This window comes from Tauraco erythrolophus, chromosome 4, assembly GCF_009769465.1.
Source record: "Tauraco erythrolophus isolate bTauEry1 chromosome 4, bTauEry1.pri, whole genome shotgun sequence".
NCBI classification, from domain to species: Eukaryota; Metazoa; Chordata; class Aves; order Musophagiformes; family Musophagidae; genus Tauraco; species Tauraco erythrolophus.
The window spans coordinates 8,063,844-8,084,917 of record NC_141468.1 but is presented as its reverse complement, the minus strand read 5'-3'; the positions used below and the strand labels follow the sequence as shown (position 1 = coordinate 8,084,917).

Below are 21,074 nucleotides of genomic sequence, written 5' to 3'. Positions count from 1 at the left end.
CCAGGTTGAGAGGAATGGAATTGAAATCAAAGGAGAGCACTGTGAACCTTCAAGAGGAGATCATTGACTTACACTTGGCTGTGCTGTGACCTTGCTAGCACAGCTGATGGTGCGCATCGAATAGCTCTGGTTCTGTGCTCTCCTGCTACCTATTCACTGGAGAAGAAGGAATGAGATACTTTAAAAGTGAACTTACAGATGTCTCTCCGTCTGTCATTTGGGTCATGCTGATCTGCTCTTGGAAGCTACTTCTCTACCATGTATCGGTGAATGTCTCAACATGCATTTATCAAACACACCCATAACTGTTCTCTAACACAGAGGCACGCTGGTATGGAACAGCCTCCATCTATACTGTGAAACTGTCTTCGTCTCCAAAGCAGTGTTGGGAATCGGCCCTAGCCCATGCTAACTCCCACTGCAGAGCCAGGAGTTGCCTGGGGGAATGCAAGTTAGTGTAACCCAAAAGTAAGCAAAGGCACAGTGAAGGGACCCGAGTTTGAGTGCCTTGGAAACATTCTCTGCCACCTGCTGTTACAGGCATTGCCTCCGTGTGCACTAGGAATTTAACTCCTTGCTGAGAGAGATTGCTCCAGAGTGCTTCCACTAGTGCTCCTGTACACGGCTTTGTGCAGTTGCAGTGAGGAGTAATCTGCGAGGCTTAGGGCTGTTACTGGCCACTGATATCAGAAAGCTTTGCTAGCTTTCAGAGAACGTGGTGGGCTTGGAAAGAAGTTGCACCAGCTAGGGCAAAGCAGAGCTTGAGCAGCTCCAACAAACATCTGTTTGCCACACAATGTAATACCATGTGCAGTGTCTGTAGATAAGGAAAGTAATGCAGAGAGGGAATAGTCTGTACAAGTAGATACCGTGTTTGTGAGTAAAAAAGGTTCTTCCAGAAAACCAACTCTTAGAAAACCATTTTTATTCTCAGTCTGTGAGTCTCCCTTGTTTACACTGGGCTGCATCAGATACCCTCATCTAACACTTTTGCTTGGCATCTTTTGAGTCCCTCAGTCAGTAGCTGTGTTAACAGAAGTATCTCTTCATATTTTGGCAAGATTCTTAGTCACGATACTGCCATTATATAAAACATATAATTTCTTCCTTTCCAGTGAGGATCGAGTCATTGAACATTACAAGAAACTAAATGGTCAGACAAGAGGTCAAGCAATTGTGAAGTAAGTAAAATGAGTGACTTCTTGTGGCCTTTGTTTTATCAGGAAATATTTATACTGGACTGCAGATACGATATGTAACTATGTCTCCGATCTCATCTAATGCTTTATTTTTAAGTATTTATGTAGTTAATTGTTTATTTATCAAAGCATTTTTTTTTTCAGATCATCCTCTCAGCTTCTCAGACATGTTATTCTCTTATGTGTTGTTTTGCAGTTACATGAGCATTGTAGAATCTCTCCCAACATATGGAGTGCATTATTACGCCGTAAAGGTACGTGCTACGAGAAAGGGTCATTTATTGAATTAAACTGTCATCGGAGAGGGAAGGAGAGAGGTACAAATAACCGTCCTGCTTTCAGAATACAATACATTGCTACTAAAGTCTCATTTCACTTCCTGTGGTAGGATAAACTTATTTCAACTGTGTACTGAATGTTTGGTAAATACAGCTCCAAAGAGGAAAATCCTGTTCTTGGAGATAAAAGTCTTACAGTCCTATTGTGCTGGAGACGTTCAGTCCACAAGCAGTGGCAAGCCCTGGTGATGCCAGTGAACGAGCACCAAAGGGACAAGCCAGCCACATCGCTGGCAGACTCAGTGCTTCACTCCTTTTCGTAGTTCCAGGAGGTCAGACTTTTCCCAGCTGGCAGATCTGTGAGCAACTAACTAGGGCCAGCCATGACCTGCAGACTGCAGCTCACTTCGCTTGAGATATAGGTAGATGGATATAGATACAGTGCATCTTTTAAATGCCAAATCATTGTCCTATATTCTAGAGATAACAAGTCTCCCACCCCAAATAACTCTCCACTTCTAACTATGTGGGTTTCATGCAGGTATTGGGGAAATCCCTCATTTATTTTGTCTAGTGGTTTATCACCAGTTTTTCCAGTCTCATATTGTTGTTATTATTACTTCCCTGCCTGACTAGCTATGTATGGTTGTTATTTTTTTTTAAGTAGAGAAATCAATAAACATAAAGAAAGCTAGATCCACAGTCCTCAGAGCATATTGCCTCATTTATCACCCCTGAAGTTTTGATGCGTTTCATCATTATCTCTCTGCACAGATCATATGGTGTTTCATAGGTCTGTGATGTCTTGCACGCATGGGGTACCCTAAAAACACAAATATGTTACAGTACCTGTCTCAGGGAGATGGTTTCTAGTCTATTCCTGCTAACGTGCACACCATGTTGTGAAAAGCACTAGCCTTCTCTTTTGCCAGAGGGCAGGATCCCTCCAGCACCCTTTGCATCCAGATCTCTTGGACTACTCTTAACCAAAAAAGACCTGGTGGATTGGGCTGGGCATTCAAGCCTGCAAACACTTACAAGGTATTCCAGTGAACTCCCCATGATCAATAAGTACCAGTGAGCAGTAATGAGGCAGCAAATATTGCACATAACAGGTTTTGCTTCTGCCTGATGCAGGGGTTTTGGTTTTGCTGTGTTTTACCCGGCCATTCTCTATCACATTAACAGAACAGATGTAATTTCATTGAGGACTCCAGCTCAGTAAATTGCAAAGAGGCTGGTATCAGATATCAGCCATTACTCCATAAGGCCATTTTATTGCACACTCAGACACAAAGCAGTTGGGTCTGAGCCTGTCAGACCTTATCACTTGGTAGCTCTCAGATCCCATTACTGCTGCATTTTCAAGATTAATGCTAAAATCCTTCCACATAATTCAAGTCAGCTGGGTGATTCACGTTCCTTCCTCTCCAATCTCTGAGCATTCAGACTGAGTAATTTGCAGGGAAGAGACAGAGGATGCACCACTGCACAAGGGACCCATGTGAAACCTCCCCACCTCTCCTGGCAGTGTTTTGAGTAACTTGATCACAGGTGATGCATTCTACATGGGTTTGTATGCCATAGCTAAAAGTGAAACAGATCTCTCCTAAACACTGTGTGGCTTTGTGATTTGAGGAAATTCTGCAGGGGTAAATTTAACAGCACCCATGATGTTCAAAGACATTGCTTAGAAACAAATCTTCACCTTGAATAACAACCTGGGAAATCTCCAGCATTTCCCCATCCCGTTCAATATAACTCCCTCTCTTTTTCCTTCCAGGACAAGCAGGGAATTCCTTGGTGGTTAGGACTTAGCTACAAGGGGATTTTTCAATACGACTACCATGACAAAGTGAAACCAAGAAAGGTAAGTGTTTACTTTTCTGTCAAAGTCTGGGCTTGCCACACATGTTATAGCTTGATTTGAGGGTGTGATGTATGCCAAATGCTGACACTGATTTATGTGATTTTGAAGGATGTTGTTTCTCCCAAAGTTGTCTGAATGTCAGCAAAGAATTAATGGACAAAAGTAGTGTTTAATTTATTAAATGTTGTGGTAGAAGGGGGAAATAAGCATAGCTTAATATTGCAACTTATGCTTCTTTTTTGTGTGGTTCATAAGACATAAATGGGAACTGAAGGACTGATCCTCTTCTGGTGCTGAAGACCTTCCATCCCCACTGACTGTGGTGGGATTGAGGGTGCTCAACCACGCCTTGGTAGTGTATTGTCAAGCCACAAACGATCAGAGGAAAAGAGGGAAGAAGGGACAGGAAAACTTCTTCCATTTATTACAAAAAGAAAAAATTGCATGGTCTTCCCAGGAGCAGCATTACGTTTGATAAGCAACAGTTTTACTAACTGAAGAGTTCATGTCAAGCTAACAAGAAAAGAAGACTCATCACATGCCTAAAAAAAAAAGGCAGTAAAAAGTTTGTGTCCAGTATCTGATTTGATTAGGAACTTTACTTTTGAAACAGTTCACAAATGAAGGCATGGCATGCATAGATTTGATGATAGAACTAGAGCTTGGTCAGTGATGACTAGCTATTCTGGTCTCTTTATTATTATTTTTAGGGAGGCTTTCAGTGCATCTCAAAACTGGGATTTGTCTCAGTCCTTCCAAACTGCCTTTGAGAAATCCAGCCAAGGAATGTCCTGCTCATTTGGGAGGAGGAAGGTTCTGATCTCCTGATCTCATCCTACTAGGCAGACCCATGTGTTCTGATTTTCCTACCTAGGATGCCGTCTAATACAAAAAAACTCATCTCTGAGCACATCCCCTGCAGGTGGGCATGCACAGTCTGTGAGCAACAGTATTTGTTGTACTGCACACCCGTGGAGAAATCAGGACACAAGGTTTCAGGCTTGCTTGCAGGCTGCAGAACTGGATGATTTGGAGCAACTAGGCGGCTCTTCTATGGATGCAAATGCTTCCACACTGAATTAACGTACTGCATTTCTCTTTGTTGCATTTTCTTGTTCTCATTTTGTCTCTGTGCCAAGGTCCCCCCCTCTCTTTCTTTCACCTCCTCTGATCACATTCAAGTTGGACAATGTCTGGTGCTCATAGATAGCATCTTCTATTGAAATAAACTAGAATCGAGGTTTTAGTAGAAACCAGAACTGCTAAGGAGGCAGCAGGAGATAACAGGTGCATTGATCAGCCTTTGATTCACCGAAGGCTATTAAGAGGAGAGTATTGGGGCCTTCATAGAGCATCTGTGCTCTAAAAGACATACGTCTTTGGGATCAATCACTACCTGCAGGGCAAGTCATACTGACACGTGATACTTTAAAACATGCCTAGGCTAGATGTTTGCAATCACATACCTCCATTAGTGCCAACCCCTCAGGGAAGACATGTCCTTAAAACATGCCTTCAGAAGTCAGTCTTAGTGATAGAAACATTTCTTCAGAGGAAAACGGTGCCCTACCATGACAAGGACTCAGCCATTCACAAGCTATAGCATTTTTTATCAGCCCTGGTGGGATGAGATGGTTGGTGGGCAGCATCAGAAAAAAGGAAAAAAGAGCTCAGGTACTCTGGCTGCATGAGATGGGACACATTTCCACTGGAAGAGTCAAGCCTCCTTTCTTAGCTTCTCTACTTTCTCTTCTTCTCAGCTGCTAAAGGTGATCTCCTCTGTAGCAATCACTTTAGAGCTTGATAACATCTTGACCAGCCTCTCTGTGTCCCCACTAGCCTACCTCTAGCTCTCACGTTGCCCTTAGAATCAGAGACTGTAGGCATATGCTACACTTTTTCTGTAAGTGTAACCCTAAAAAATAGGGTGCCAGTTTTCTCTTTATTGGGAATTACTATTTTTTTTCTCTTAGCAAATTATGTGCAAATTCCAGGAGACCCAAAACAATGATGCCACCTTATGTACAAACCACTGAGGACTTCTGTGGCTTAGCAGAAGTGGTCATAAATCTGAGAGGGAAGGTTGGGTGGGAAGGAAGAGCAGGAATTTCCAGGCTAGAATTTGTCCATTGCCATGATCCAGAGACCACAGCAGTGCAAAGGCCACCTAGATGAGCATTTCTCTGTTACATGATGCTTGCAAACCCCATCTGTTGGCACGGCTATTCCAAAATGCACAACCTAAATCAGGGACAGGACTTGCCTAGAGTGGCTGAGGCTTCAGTATTTCGCCACCGTGTGCTTTTACCCTCTGTAGAGCAAGTAAAAAGACATCTTACCCTACATAGGTGGCAAAACCCCTCCGGCGAGTGCAGCCCCGCTCCTTCAGCGAGGTGCAGTGTTTAATCCTGTGCTAATTAGACTGTAAAATCGCACTTGATAACCCTGGTACCTGGGAGCTTACCACAATATCTGATTCATTTCACTATTCCAGCATGGGCTGGTTCAAGCCTTTGCTGTGCAGTGGGGAGGGGTAAACCTTACTGAACTTTCTGCAAGGTAAAATTAGGGGGGGAGGGGGAAAGAGATTATGTCTTTTCTGATCTTTATTATTTTGTTCCTGCACATTGCCGATGCCAGAAACAAATTGAAAAATTACAATGGAAAAATAAATCTCCCTGGAAGAAACACAAGCAGAAAATTGTAGCAAGAAACCAGCTGAAACCAAGACATTTATATTAAATGCATATAAAAACCTTGCTTGTCTTATAATGGAGATTGTAATGTTTTCCTATTATGTCATCCTAGATAGATCTCTGTGCTTATTGTGTTTGCAAGGAAAACTGTAACCCACACTAAGCAGCTGAGCCTATCTCAGACGATCCCATTAGCAGTCAGTCAAAACCACGTTTTTATTAAATTGCTGGAGTAAATCAGCCATGTGTCTCTAGAAAACTAACTAGGTTTGTCAGCAAGTTGGATGAGTCCAAAGAGGAGAATTGAGGCTGACGCAGGGCCAGAACTTGATCTTGCTTGTGCTGTTCTCACTCAGGCATAAGTCCTCCAGCATTACTGGGGATGCAGCTGAGATGGGTATCTGGCACCTAGTCCAAAGTGGTTCAGATGGGTATGCAGGGCTATTAAACTGGAATGCAGCTTGTGCTGGACTGCAGAGCCTAATGTGACTCTGTGCTTCTATTTTTATGTTGCCTTCTGCCTATGCTTGAATTCTATGGAAGCCCTGAAGCTACCCAAAGCCATCACTTTGAGGCTTATTGTTCTCCCTTCTGCTTTCCTCCTGTATGTCCAGGGGCTAGCTTGCAGACTCAGCAAGCCCTGCCCAAGGCTTCCTCTTGAATGTTGCCTGTTCGAATCCAGATTTGGTCCATATCAGTTATGATCTGCTAGCTGTTCATTCTTACATTAAATAAATGCAAAATTTTCGGTGTACTTCACAAAATCCATCACTGCAGCTGAACAAGAACAAGAGAGTATCAAGTGTGGAAAGATGGCTGCTGTCCTGCTAACCATATGCTGAAGCATTCTGGAAATTTAGTAGTAGCTTGCAGAACCAGTGGCATTTTTGTAGCAGCTGCAGCACAGAGCACCACAGCACACAGCACCCAGGATGGGAAGAATTCATCTCCCTCTATGTTAGATAAGACGTTGCTTCTGCAAACTCTTGCTTGTGAAGAGAAAAGGTTCTTCAAGACTCAGTGTGCCTTGAAAAAGCACATCAAAAAGGAGTCATTGTCCTCCTGGGCTCTGCCCATCTTGGGTCGGCACCATCCAATATTCATGATAAAACAAAGCAAATTCTTTGGAGCCAGATCTTCAGATAGGATGTGCCAGCACCAGTCTCCCGCAAGCCGCTGAGGCCGTAGTGGCCAAACCCATTGTTTTCAGAGAAAAAGGTCACTAGGTTTTTTTTTGCTTGCATTGCAGAGCAATTGGAAAGAAAGAGCAAGGCACTGCAGCCCCTCTGTGTGACTATATAATCTGTGAGTGGTGTTTGTTCATTTTAACCAGCAGGTAGGGATGTATCTCCACTCCATCCCAAGAGACCTACATGAAGTAGAAGTGGCATAGCCTGGAGCTGCGAGACCAGCATGCACAAGCAGTTGTAGTAGCACTAGACATGTCTCTGTTGCTCTAGTGAGATATTCCCACTGATTTAAGAGCCGAAAGGCATCCTTCAGTGCACACAGCTTAACAGTTAGTAAACAATTAAAGCCAAGCTGAAGAGTGAATGATTAACAAAGTCAGCCAAAGGACTTCCATATGGCCCATAAACAGAGAAATTGTTTAACTTATCACCAAAAATAAACTGACCTTAAAGGAGAGCCTGGTAGTGTTTGGTTCCTTTGCAAGAAATACCACTATATAGTGCTATCCCTTTTCTTCCATAGAAGGCTAGTGGCAATGAAACTTAAGGTGAGCCTTTTTTCTCGGATTCTCAAACATTATTAGTGTTTCCATTTTCTGGTTGACTGAAGAGAACCCAAGGGGAATAAAGACTTGTGGAAATAAGATAAAATATGAGGCATCCCACAATTCAGCTGTGAATGTAACTTGACAAAGATCTTCCCTGTGACAGCCAAACATCAGTTTCTGCCATTTCTTCCCAGCGTTATCCTTTCTCTGAGATGAAATGAAGCATGCTATGAGAATACTCTGTCCCTTGCCATAAGTTCTCCACAATGCTCTATGGATTCTCATTACAGAAGAAATTAATTTGTAGTATCGTTGTGAATCCAAAGCAAAGGTAACAGATTGACTTCCCATTTAAACATGCAAAACCATGAGCTGAGTCAGACCCATCCTATCGGGTAATACAAATCACAAAACCAGTGGCTTTAAGTGTCTGATCAGAGAGGAATCACTTGCTTGTAAAAAGCATGAGCAAAGTAATCAGCACATTAATTGTGTTCAGCAAGTGAAAGATTGCTGTGTGATGTCACTTGGCCTTTTCCAAACAGCAAGAGATAGAGTGAACTTTCCCAATTCCAGGGGCAAAATGAGATATTTACACAGGAGGAGCAATAGCCTAATTAAGAGCTACTTTATTGCAGAACAAATAGAGATCCTCTCTGCTTTAGGGCATAATGAAACATTGTCGAGTCAGTAATTGCATTGATGGAGTGGTTAAACTTGTGCTTCCTGTGGTGAAGGAATGACAGACCAGTAACTTAAAAAACCATAAAGTAGGGACTGATGTGAAATGTATAGAAACTAGCGAATGATGGGGAGGAGGAAGCTGACAAATTGGTCTCTATCTTGACTGACCATAGAATGTCGGGACAGACAAAAAGGCAAAAGAAACATGAAATTCAGATCAGTTAAAGGGAGTCCAGTTCACTTGGATAACTCCTTGCTGCTTGATACAATAGAGGTCAAGAGCTTAGAAGGGTTTAAGATAATACCAAAAGTGTGTATGGGTGACCCCTCCACCCAGAGTTCTAACATTGAATTGGTTGGTTTTGAATGGGATTTTGGGAGGGGTTATAAACCCTCATGTTCAAGGAGGGTGTTGGATTTGGCAGCAAGTTCGTTTCTGTTGTCAGAGGCATGGAGCATGTGTAATGCTCCTCTCAGTGGCATGCAGCTGAGCCACAGAGTGTACTCAGAAAGGGCTGGCCTTTCCCTAGAGCATCCGGAATCAAGTGGAGTCAGAGACAATGTATTGGACTCGTGGCTAATTGGGTTCTTCTTGGAAGAACATCATTTCCTAAGACCTTTGCAAGCACCTTTACATTGCAGACAGGGATAAAAGATTTCAAATTTACAAATGATACAAGAGGAACAGAAAACTTTTCCAGGAAATACTGGTTTAAAAGCTAGTGGAGTCTCAGTGGCATTGCCGTAATAAATTATTCACCATGATTAGCTGACTGTTAAGGACTACCTGCTGACTCCTTCTGCTCAGCGCTTTTATTTCTCTTCCCGTTGCTGATCCTTCATGCTTTTTGGATCACGGACTTGGCTGTAAACTGAACCAGTCTTCAGGTCACGGCAGGTTCAATTCATTTTATAGTGCAGTAATTCAGTCTTGGTTTAGTGTTTGGAAATGTGGAGCACTGGAGGAGAGAGACATATATAAAGCAAGGTTCCTCACCATGCTGTTTCTCTCATGGAGAGAGGTTGCTCACCCCTTCTCCTTCTGTATCAAACTGTAAGACCCAGACCTGTGACTTTTGAAGAGCAGCCATGGTTTAAGGTCTTCCCCTGCTGAAATGTCTTATTTCATCCCTGTTACACAGGAGACCATGTTCTCACTAGCAGCTTTTTTGCTGCTGCTTGCCCTCAATTTGGGTTGTCTACCATCCAGCACCAGACTCTTCTCCTTTCAACACCCACTACTCCATGCCTTGCCACTGGACTTCATTGTGCCAAAAAGCTGCCAAGAGCACTGGGAGATGAATAAATCAGATCAGAGCACATTGGGCTGGAAAGCAGGATTTTGTCCCTGACACTGAGGATTTCCATGGGATTTGGCCGGATATGCCACTAGGCTGTCATTCAGTGAATGTTTCTTTTGGCAGTAGTACCAGCTGAAGTGGCCTTCACCCTCCTCCCCCATCACAATCCTGACACCACTGCTCATTTCCTCCCCTGGGTCCCTTCCTCAGTCACGCTGGTATAGTTGTGTGGCCGGGAAGGAAAGTGTTCCAGAGAAGGGATCAGAGCTCAGCATCACCCTGCCAAAAAAAGTGGTCACTTTTAACCTCGATCCGTTCCCAACCCCATTCACCATCCGGCCCACAATCAGCATGTAGGAGCTGGTTGTGGGTGCAGGCTGCATAAATCACAGCAGCCAGAGAAAAAAACTGCCATTAACCTACACATAGCACCTCTGCTATGAAGACAGGCTGAGAGAGTTGGGGCTGTTCAGCCTGGAGAAGAGAAGGCTCCGGGGTGATCTTATTGCAGCCTTCCAGTACCTAAAGGGGGCCTACAGGAAAGCTGGAGAGAGACTTTTTACAAGGGCGTGTAGTGATAGGACAAGGGGCAATGGATTTAAACTGAAAGAGGGCAGATTTAGGTTAGATATAAGGAGGAAATTTTTCGCCCTGAGGGTGGTGAGGCAGTGGAACAGGTTGCCCAGAGAAGTTGTAGATGCCCCGTCCCTGAAGTGTTCAAGGCCAGGTTGGATGAGGCTTTGGGCAACCTGGTGTAGTGGAGGGTTTCCCTGCCCATGGCAGGGGGACTGAAACTAGATGATCTTTGAGGTCCCTTCCAACTGAAACCATTCTGTGATTCTATGATTCTATTCTACGCAATAACTTTGTGGAGAGAGATGAGGGCTCTATACCTCAGAACAGATGGAAGGAGTTTAGCTGCATGGAATTTGCCATGATTGAACCAGGATGAATTAACGGTTAGGTATGGATCATCATCACCACTTTTTCTCAGATAAGCTGGTAAAAGTTTGCTTCAGTGTCTCTCCCAGACAGGGCTGATCTCAGACCACTAAGTGGATTGCCTAGGTAAAGCAACTTCTTGAAATCATAGAATAGTCATGCTCAGTTTCCATTATCTAGGTAAATAAGTAGCTTGATCAACTATAACACTTGTAAACACTAATACATAATCTCAAGCACTGCTGTTTTATGAGGAAACCAGCACTGTTTTGATGGTTTAGTGTACGAGTACTGTGGTGAGACCATCAGGCATACAGACCCCAGGGTTTTCTGTAAGAATTTACATTCACAAAGGCTACAGCATGACGTCCCATCCCCTGATCCAGCCAAGTCAAGCCCATGGCTACCATTAAATATTGCAGTAGTCCTATCAAAGTAAAACACCCTTACACTAAGTGCTTTGTCGTATTCAGGTCTTAAAGGGTAATTCTCTATAAAAGCAGCAGCCAAGTCTTAAATGATTCTGCAGCACACAGCAGGAATTTCAACAAGACGCAAGGACAAATCACTCCGACAGCACAAAGTGAAACAAATTGGACCTCAGCGCCCTAGAGTTAGGGTGGAGATCTGGAGCTAGATTGAAACCTTCTCCAGCACTTGTGCTTGGCTCTGAAGTGGTAGCAGACTCCCCAAGTGCCCCACCCTTCTCAAATGCCATCTCTTAGCTCACCAGGACTTACTACTCCAAAGGCCTGGGCATTTTTATGACCAGATGAAGCCAGGCAGGGGCCCAGTTATTCAATGGCAATGAATATGAGGCATCTTAAAGTCAGTGGCCCGGACAGGAGGCTCGGAAGGTCAGGCATTGCAGCCCATCACCATACATGTGGGATTGCTGCTGTGGTGCCACCCCAAATGCAGACATTCTGTATCACAGGAGTATTTTTAGTCACACAACCTGACATGTATGTGCACTGTTATGGCAATGTGGGATGGGGATGGCAGTTCCTGTATTTTGGTTCCAAGATAGATGTACTTTAGTCATGCCACTAGAGAAGACAAAAGGATCCTTAGGAAAGAGAGTAGCAGGAATGGTTTGTGGGCAGCATAAATCATTGTAGGGTGCTACAGCTGATTCATAGGCTATAGTCTGGGCATCCTTCATCTAATACATAGTATATTATGCCAGGAAGAAGAGATCTTCAATGCAGGAAGATCTGGTCACTTTGATTTGCCTGCAGAGGATAAAAGGGAGAAAATTTAACTTACAAAAATCAGGAAAAAAAAGTTCTCTGTGGATTTATTGATTTAGACGCACCCAGCACAGTGACAGCAATGCAGTATTTAACAACTTCTACCAGATAACATATGTGCAGCAAAGGTGCATTTGGTTGTATATAAAGTCAAAGTCTGATCTCCCAGTCTGTATACAGTTACAGACACAAATACCAAGTTGCATTGTGTAGACAAATAATGCTTTGTCCAAACAGCGGCTCTTCCCTTTGTGATCTGCTGCTTTGCTGTCTCTCCGAGCCAACAAACCACTTCGAAATTTAATAGGAAATTGTCTCTCCATAGTGGAAATGAATGCAGAGTGGTGATTATATACATCTAGACACAATTTCTGTTTGGTCAAGCAGAAATGTTTGTTGGGGTGGTGTGGTCCCATGAGAACAGCACACAGCAAAAAAGATCTCAAATTGGACCAGAAATTGTTTGTCTGTTTGGAAAAAAAAAAAAAGAGTCCTGAAGCCTGAGGGAAAGAAGTAATTAGATAGTGAGCTGGGATTGCTGACAGACCACTGAAAGTCCCACTTAGCCAAGCCACTCTCTCAGTCCATGGGGGAAGGGAGGACGGCAAGCCTCTGGGAAGATCATTGGTGGGGTTGTTTCCCACATCAAATCACACAGGAAACCTTTTATTTTTTTTTGTTTGGGGAAGTGGAAGAAAAAAAAATACTCCAAACTAATAGAAATACAGGAATGAATGGAACTGTGGCAGGACGGAGGGCTAAGTTATGGTGCAGCAGCAACCCCATCTAATGACCTAGGGCCACCCTAAGCAATGGGCCACACTAATTCACAGGTGACAGCCCACGGAAATCTCTTGGTAAATCTGCCCCTGAAACAAGAGTCCATTTGTCTGAGCTGAGATGGTGCTGTTCTGCCTGGACCAAATCCTTCCTCATTCACCCTAACTAGTTTGACAGAGGTATGATTGATGGGAGTAGGGTTGGCTTGAGGCAGAACACAAATCCATGCCCGGAAACCGTGGCCCCACTGAAATCACTGGGACAAAACTGCCATTGACTTCACTGGCGCTGTGATTTTCATAGAGTCTAAGGCCAAAAAAGGACCACTCATAACCTCCACCCTGACCTCCTGCATAACTCAGCCCCTAGAATTTTACTTGCCGGTTTGTTCAGTGAAGGGAATTACATTTCCAAGGAGGAATTTTTTTTGTTATGTTTGTTTTGTCTTTAAACTGTGAAACAAAAGACTTGGGAGCTTGTAGCTGCACTCATGCAAGCTGTGTGAAAATAGTGTCATTGTTTAGTTCCATTGTTTAGTACCAGTTTTAGTATCAGGATGTCATCCAGAGTTGGCTCATGCCCACAGCGTAGGCGAGGGAAGGGGTTGCACTTGGGCTGTCAGAAATGTGCCATGTTACTTCCCTGCCTTTCCTAGAAGCCTTTCAGAGCATCCAGTCTGGGTGGTAGTGCACGCATTTGGAGGGATGATTGTTCTTTCTGCACAGTATGATTTAAGAACGCATTAATCATCTAAGAAGCTGCAAGACTTGAAGGACTGGGAGACGCCGTATAGGTCAGTAAGTCCAGCAGCAATTACAGTTGGTCATTTATTAAATGCTTAAAGAAAAATGTAGGTCAGAAAGTCCTCTGGAGGTCTTTAGCCCAACCTCCTGCTCAAAGTCAGGCCAACTTCAGAGCTGAATTAGGTTACTCACAGCCCTAGTGTTTGACCACCTTAACTGATTGTTTTGGTTTGAGGTGTTTATTTACATATCTAGTCAGAATTTCCCTGCTGCAACCCTGCAACCTGTGCCCATTGCCTCTTACACTTTTGCTGGGCACCTCTGAGAAAAGTCTGTCTCTAACTCCTTTGTAAATCCCCTTTGGGTCACCAAAGAGAGCAAACAAACAGCAGGTAGATCCTCTGTAGACTTCTGCAGATGGTTTGATTCTGAACAGCCACCAAGTGTGATATCTGAAACCCCTGAGAGAATGTGCATCGCTGAGTAACTCCATTCTGCCTGTGCCCCATCTCAGATGCTTCATGGGGATGCACATGCACACAAAAAAAGGGAAAGAAAATGAGACACCAAATGCCTGTGCATTTATTTCTGGTTCTTAATAGACTCAATGCAAGGCAGTTTATGCTGTGTCCCCACAGGGTTGTCCAGCCACAATGCACACTGCCCAGTTCAGTGCCAAGTCCAGCTCTTCTGGGCACAGCAGGCAGAAGACAGTATCAGGGACCCAGTGCCCCAACCCCATGACAGAAAAGCCTCATTATTGCCAGGGGCTCCCAAATGTATGGCATGGTCCCCCCAGTGGATACTCAGGCAACGCTTCCTGAGCACAAAGAGACAGAGCACGGCCCAGTGCCTAGCATAGATTAACTCAGCTCCCCACAGCTCGGTGAAGACCAAATCGCCCAGGACATGAGCGACCAAGCCAGAAATACTCATAGAATCATACAATCATAGAATGGTTTCAGTTGGAAGGAACTTTAAAGATCACCCAGTTCCAACCCCCCTGCCATGGGCAGGGACACCTTCCACTACACCAGGTTGCTCAAAGCCTCATCCAGCCTGGCCTTGAACACTTCCAGGGATGGGGCAGCCACAACTTCTCTGGGCAACCTGTTCCAGTGTTTCACCACCCTCACTGTAAAAAATGTCTTCCTTATATCTAATCTAAATCTCCCCTCTTTCAGTTTAAAGCCATTGCCCCTTGTCCTATCACTACACGCCCTTGCAAAAAGTCCCTCTCCAGCTTTCTTGGAGGCCCCCTTTAGGAACTGGAAGGCTGCTATAGGGCCTCTCCGGAACCTCCTCTTCTCCAGGCTGAACAACCCCAACTCTCTTAGCCTGACTTCATAGCAGAGGTGCTCCAGCCCTCGGATCATCTCCGTGGCCCTCCTCTGGACCCGCTCCAACAGCTCCATGTCCTTCTGTTGGGGACCCCAGAGCTGAACACAGTATTCCAGGTGGGGTCTCACGAGAGCAGAGTAGAGGGGCAGAATCACCTCCCTCGACCTGCTGGCCACGCTGCTTCTGATGCAGCCCAGGACATGGCTGGCTTTCTGGGCTGCCAGCACACATTGCTGGCTCATGTTGAGATTCTCATCAACCAACACCCCCAAGTCCTCCTCAGGGCTGCTCTCAATCCATTCTCTGTCCAGCCTGTACTTGTGCTTGGGATTGCCCTGACCCACGTGCAGGACCTTGCACTTGGTCCTGCACAATGACCCTATGCTTCATTCACAAAACACTCTCCCTTCTTTATCAGGAGCCTCTGGCATTTTTCAAATGCTCTCACACTGACCCTACCTCCTGCTGTGTGCAAACTCCACGGCACCAGCCTCACAGTCAATAAAAACGGTAAAAACCTTCTTTGGATTCACATGGCTGAAACGGATGCAGATCCCCGGGCCTCCTCTCCTCCAGGCTCAGCCTAATTAGGGAGCAGCCAGCAAACCACAAGTGTGCTCACAAAAGAAAGAAGCTTGCGTCTGACGGGCTTTGACTGCAGCTCTTTGTAACTAGTCACAAACATCTGGTGCCTGGCAAGCTTGCCTGCCTCTTGGAAGGGGTTTCCAATGAGAAAATTCCTGTAGCTTGCACCTGAATTCTCCGCAGCGCACCGTGCAGCGCTCGGTCTCTCCCCTGGCTCCTCTTCTAAGCTGCCAGCTTTGCAGAAAAGCCATTTCTGGCACTGACTTCCCCACCATAGCCTCCCCACCCACCCCAAAGCATTTGAAACAGTACACACAGTCCGACAGAGAACAATTATTCCCTTGAATGTTTGCGCATTGATAAGCAGTCTTGCAAATTCAAGCGATAGTGTTGGTTCCAGTTTTATTGGCACGATGAAACAGCGCCCACGGTGGGGACAGTCCTCCTGGAGGAGGAAGGAATAAGGGTCATTCTTTTCTTCTCTTTTAGTAGCGCCTTTCCTTTTCACGTGCATGCATGAGTGTGCAGCTGTGCTCAAAAGCCGGTCTCAGGGAGACCTCCTTAAGTATCTGTTGAAGATTAAGTGATCTCATGTGCAGCCTGTAATGATGGCGGCTACCAAAAATTGTTCCCATCTGAAGCTGCCCAGTGTTGCATGATCTGAAATGGGCTGCTGACCTCAGAAGAGAACCCAGTGGGCAAACCACCACATCACAGAAACTCAGCCCACCACAAGCACCACTAATTGTCCCCTTGTCTGCAGGCCCCGAGCGAAGGCAGCTACTAAAGGGCACGGGAGCTGCGCACTCAGCTTTTATTGCCGAGTGACTTTCTCCTGAGCCTCATTTCTAGTGTGTTTGGGGACATGCTGTCCCAGTCCCTGCTGTAAGGTACCTTTTGTCTGGCAAAAGTCATTATGCCCTAATACAACTCCAGTAAAGCCAGTGAGAATTGTCCCACCCACAAGGGCAGGCGTTGGATTTGGCCCTGCAAATCAACCAAAGACAATCATAGGCCAAATAACCCAAAACCAGACCCAGACTTGGTGTAGGAAGAGTCAAACCTGCCATGAACATGGATGCTTTGACTCAAACCAGCCCCCAAACCAGCGCACATCTGTTGTTGCTGCGTTTCTGCAAGACCCTGTTGAAACTGCGACCATCTCCCTGCTGTGGCTCGTATTCCCCAGTGAAGGTTGCAAGCACCAGCATGGTAAAAGGATCTTGATGGGTAAAAATTATGCTTCCATTTAAGAAGACCCACTAATGGCACCTGGTGCATCTGTCACTGAATTAACAACATCAATTTGAAACCGTACATAAGCTGGGCAACTGGCGAAGGGAACAGCTTGCTTCCGTTAGGAGGTCTGGCTGAAGGGAGACCTTAGGCTCTGTTTCTCCTTAAGGGTTGTGATTGTCTAACAAGAAAGCAGATACTTTCTCGTGGGTATTCACATTTTTGCAGATTGGATTCCTTGTGTACAGGAAGGATGAGACCTCTCAGATCAATGCAGGCAAAAGGAGTGGGAGGCTGCAGGATAACATTCGGGGAGCAAAAGGAGCGCAGTCGCAGTGATGGTGAAACGCATGTGTACGTTCTGGAGAACAGGGCTATGGAAAAAAAGATACAAACTCAGGTTGCGGAGTCGCTTTCACCCCCTCCTTCCCAAAAGCCTGGATTTGCCTCCTTCCGCACCCTGCCAAGAAAAACAAAGAAACTAAATCTCAAAATGCAGTGATCTGGGGAGCTGCTCCAGTGCCCAAAACGTAGGTGTCTAATGCTGTTTTAGGCACTGCTGAGGATCCAAGACATCTGCGTGGGGCTGGCAGATACGGGCCGAACCTACGGCAGGCTCACTCCTTCCCTCCCGGGGCAGAGCCGGGGTCCGGGCAGGGTACCACAGGGCATGGAAAACGGCACTCGACGCCTACGTTTGGGTGTCTGAACAGCTCCCCCAGAGCCCTGTGTGTTTGGACAGTTGGAGTTAATCATCGAAGGGAAATGGAGCTGCAGTTAACGAGCTGAGCACTGTGAGGTTTGGTAGCAGAGAGGGCAGGAAAGGATCTGAGCGCAGGGGACAGGCCGGCAGAGTCCAGAGGAGGACGGGAAGGAGAGCAGCTGCCAGCAGCTTGGAAAAGTGTTTCAAATTCCTTCTGCGCCACGCCGAAGTTTAGTCATAAATGACAACGGGGGACCCAGGGACAGAGGGATGTGTTCTGAAGGGTGTGATCTGCTGGTTTTTTAGACTCTTATGCGTTCCACATGTCTGAGCGCCTCCCAAACACGTCCTCTGCACATGCCATGCGGCACGGCCGCGTTATCCTCCCCGCATTGCAGATGGGCATCTGGAAGCACGGAGGGATGTTTTCAGCAGCCCACATGGCAGTCTCAGGCTTGACCATGGTTGTTGTCAGTGGGAGTTTAGGCCCTAAACTTCCTCTTCATGCCTTTGAAGCTTGGCTACAGCTCGCTGGGCGCTTGCAGGAGAGACAGACTTCGTATTCAGACCTCAGCTCCTGGCTTAACCCTTTCACCCTACATCTGTCCTCCCTCGGTGGGTAAAATAGTGTGTACTTCTGCACTCTGTTTGGTGATTATGACTTTTATGCAGCAATTGGTTTTTCCAATGGAGGAATAAAATAATCCTCTAAGGACAGTGTAACGTGGCCCTTCAAGCTTCCCATCCCTCCTGCAACGCAGACAGCCCTAGAGTGTGGAGCAGCCCAGTGCACTCCTTACTCCACCCTTCTGTCCAAACACCCCACAACAGAAATAAAAAAAGAAAAAAAAAAAAACCAAACACCAAAAACCCCCACCAATCAATCAACAAAACCCAAAACAACTCTTGGTTGGAAACTTTTAGAAACACAAATATTTTCAATTTTGCTGCCCCTGAAGTATTAGTGAGAAGACAATATTTAGGTCCCCACTGTGGCTTGTTTTATTTGCTAGATTTCACCTCCACCAGCAGCTTAATCAGTGCAAATCAAATTACACCTCCTGTTTACTTATCTCCAGAGCGCTGACACTGGCAAGTGGCTTATCTCGGCATGGCAGGAGCCAGCGCCTTCCTTGGGGGTAGGACAGGAACTCCACGGAAGCCACTTGTAGTGGGAGAAGGAGTATAAATCAGGGAAAGGTCTGCGAACTCTCTGCTTCCCAGCAGCCGGGTTACTTGCTAGGGGCAGCGCGGGGAAGCCGAAACGCAAGATGCCTGGAAGCCAAGGTTTGGATTTTGGCATACTCGTTTGTAAGGAGGAGGCGGTGGTGGACCTCTGCGCGGCAGTGCCGGTGCAGTGGTTTGCAGAGCTGACACGGTGTTCTGCAGTCACCGCGTCCTTCGTGCTGCTTCTGTGGTCCGTCCTCCCTCCGCCCTGGGAGATGAGGGTTGCTTCACGGCAGAGGTGTGGGAACAGGGACCACATGAGCGCGTCCCACTGACCAGGAGCACGTACACTCAGGGCAAGCAGAGACCCAGGGCTGGCTGATGGTGATTCCAGGGGCACGCAGCCAGCACCCAGGAGAGCTGAATTTTTCTCCTGTGACCGTGGGCAGGAAAATCGCCTGCTTCATGCCTCAGTTTCCCCCTTGGTGATAGTGTTGGCTTTCTCTGCGTGGTGCTCTGAGGTGCCCCAGTGGGGCAGCCTGTAAAATGGAGGTGGGAACATGACTTCCTTATTGCTGCATCTTGCACTGCTGGGAGCACACAGGAGCCTTGGGCACCACCACCGTGAGCCTGCCAGCACCTGGGATAGATGAGCTGACACCGCTCGGCTTGTGCTCGTGCAAGTTTTACAGGGATTGCGGGGTAAAAGTCGAGCTGCTCTCGCACTTCAGTGAAGTGGTAGGGACCACGGGGGTCCCAGCCAGGTCACCTTCACCCCTCCGAGGTCTTCGCTGCACACCCATCCCACCCGAGGGAATGGCTGCTGTGCCAGGGGCCAACACACTCCAGCTGCCCATCCTCGAAAGACAAAAAGCGGCTGAATCCCGGTTTTCCCGTGCCTTGCATGTGTTGAAACCGTATTTCGCCCTGCAGAGTGAAACCGTCTCCCTCCTCCTCCTTCCCCCGGCACCGAGCCCGCCGCAGCCAGCGGGGGCCGGGCGGGAGGGCGCTGCCCGCTCCCGGGGCTGCCCCGGGGCTTCTGGGCGGGGGGGACGGAGGCGGGACGCGGGGCCGAGCCGGGGCGGAGCGGAGCGGAGCGGGACAGCCCCGCCGCGGCGCCGGGAGGAAGCGGAGCGGCGGGCAGGGCTGGGTGAGGGTTTGCGCGGAGGCGCCTCACCCGTTTCTTCTCCCCGCAGATCTTCCAATGGAGGCAGCTGGAGAACCTCTATTTCCGCGAGAAGAAGTTCTCGGTGGAGGTGCACGACCCGCGCAGGTGAGAGCCGAGCCGTGCCGAGCCGGGCTTTCCAGTGCCGAGCCGTGCCGAGCCGGGCTGTGCAGCGCCCAGCGGGATCGTGGTGAGCCGCGCTTGGTAGCTCTGAAGTCCATAAAAAAGGGGCAGCGAGTATCGAGCCGGGGGCTGCTGCTTCCTTCCAGCGGGACGTTTTGGGTTCGGATGGGTATTTTTTGAGGATGCGTTTCCCCTCGGATCCTAGGGTATTCTTTTTTTTTCCTTCCTTCTATTTCGGCACCTTCTGACCCCCGGGGTTGTGCAGCTCCGGTGCCCCGGCTGCAGTGCCGGCAACCCCCGTGCATGGAAGGGGGGTTGCCTTGTCCCCGTGTTGTGCTTGGAGCCTGGAATTGGGCGCCAGAGTTTGTACTCGCACGCTTCCTTGTAAATAAATATTCAGTAGTGCAACTGAAAGGAATGGCACGGTACCAGAGGTTTACCGGCAGTCTGGATGAGAGCCCATCAGTCTTTTTGGCAGTGAAGTCTTTTTTTGTTACTACAGAGACCTGGAGAGTGAGTTCAAGTGACTGGGCTGCATCTGATCGGGGTGTTCCGCACCCCTTGCTTGTTTGTGTTGGTGGGTGGTTGCTGCAGACAGTGAGCAGTGTGTGTGTTGCTCTGTGAGTTGTTCTTGCTGAGAGTGATGTCCCACTTGCACCGTGAGTATGAATACGGCTGATGGAAACCAGCTCTCTGCCCAGACTGATTTGATGTGCTGCTGCTAGTAGCGTGTTTTGCTGATCGCTCAGCTGTGATCCTGTTTCACCTGTTTCCCGTGCCTATCTGTGTCGAATAGATGTGCTTTTGTTAAGGGAATTTTGCATGCAGTTTCTGTGCTTTTTTGTCCTGATATGAACATGGTCACACCGATACAACCGTGCCTGTCTCCATAGGTGTGTTTTGTTAAAGCGAAAGCCGAGTGGAGCAGCTCGTACCATTGTGCAGCTCCAGGTCAGCAGAGCCTTGAAGCATCTGCTTAATATTAAACATGTAAATAGTCGCATAAAATCTAGCAGAGCAAATTCCCAAAGTTGGGAATACACTGGGAGATCTTCCAGCAGCGGGAGCTGGGAGTGATGTACTTCTTCCTCCACCGAGCCTCTGGCAGCGCCGAGGCATCAGAGACGCGTGCTGCAAGCAACCAGCAGCGAGAAGCCCCTAAACGCCCAGGCTGACCGTTCCCTGTAAGCAGCGATTGCAGGGAAAAGAAAGCAAATAGCTCTGGGACGTTGAAATCATGATGATATTTGCAACTCTGTGTCATGCGTGA

At 47.0% G+C, this 21,074-nt stretch overlaps 1 protein-coding gene across 3 annotated transcripts in view; it reads left to right on the top strand.

Annotated features, from left to right (window-relative positions):
* Positions 1-21,074, top strand: part of FRMD4A (FERM domain containing 4A) — a 221,113-nt gene that overhangs the window by 162,908 nt on the left and 37,131 nt on the right. For all 3 annotated transcript variants that reach the window (XM_086609855.1, XM_086609856.1, XM_086609857.1), the window contains 4 exons: positions 1,116-1,181; positions 1,396-1,453; positions 3,261-3,347; positions 19,713-19,789. In XM_086609855.1, the coding sequence (XP_086465981.1) occupies positions 1,116-1,181; positions 1,396-1,453; positions 3,261-3,347; positions 19,713-19,789 (288 nt within the window). The remainder of the gene's footprint in view (positions 1-1,115; positions 1,182-1,395; positions 1,454-3,260; positions 3,348-19,712; positions 19,790-21,074) is intronic.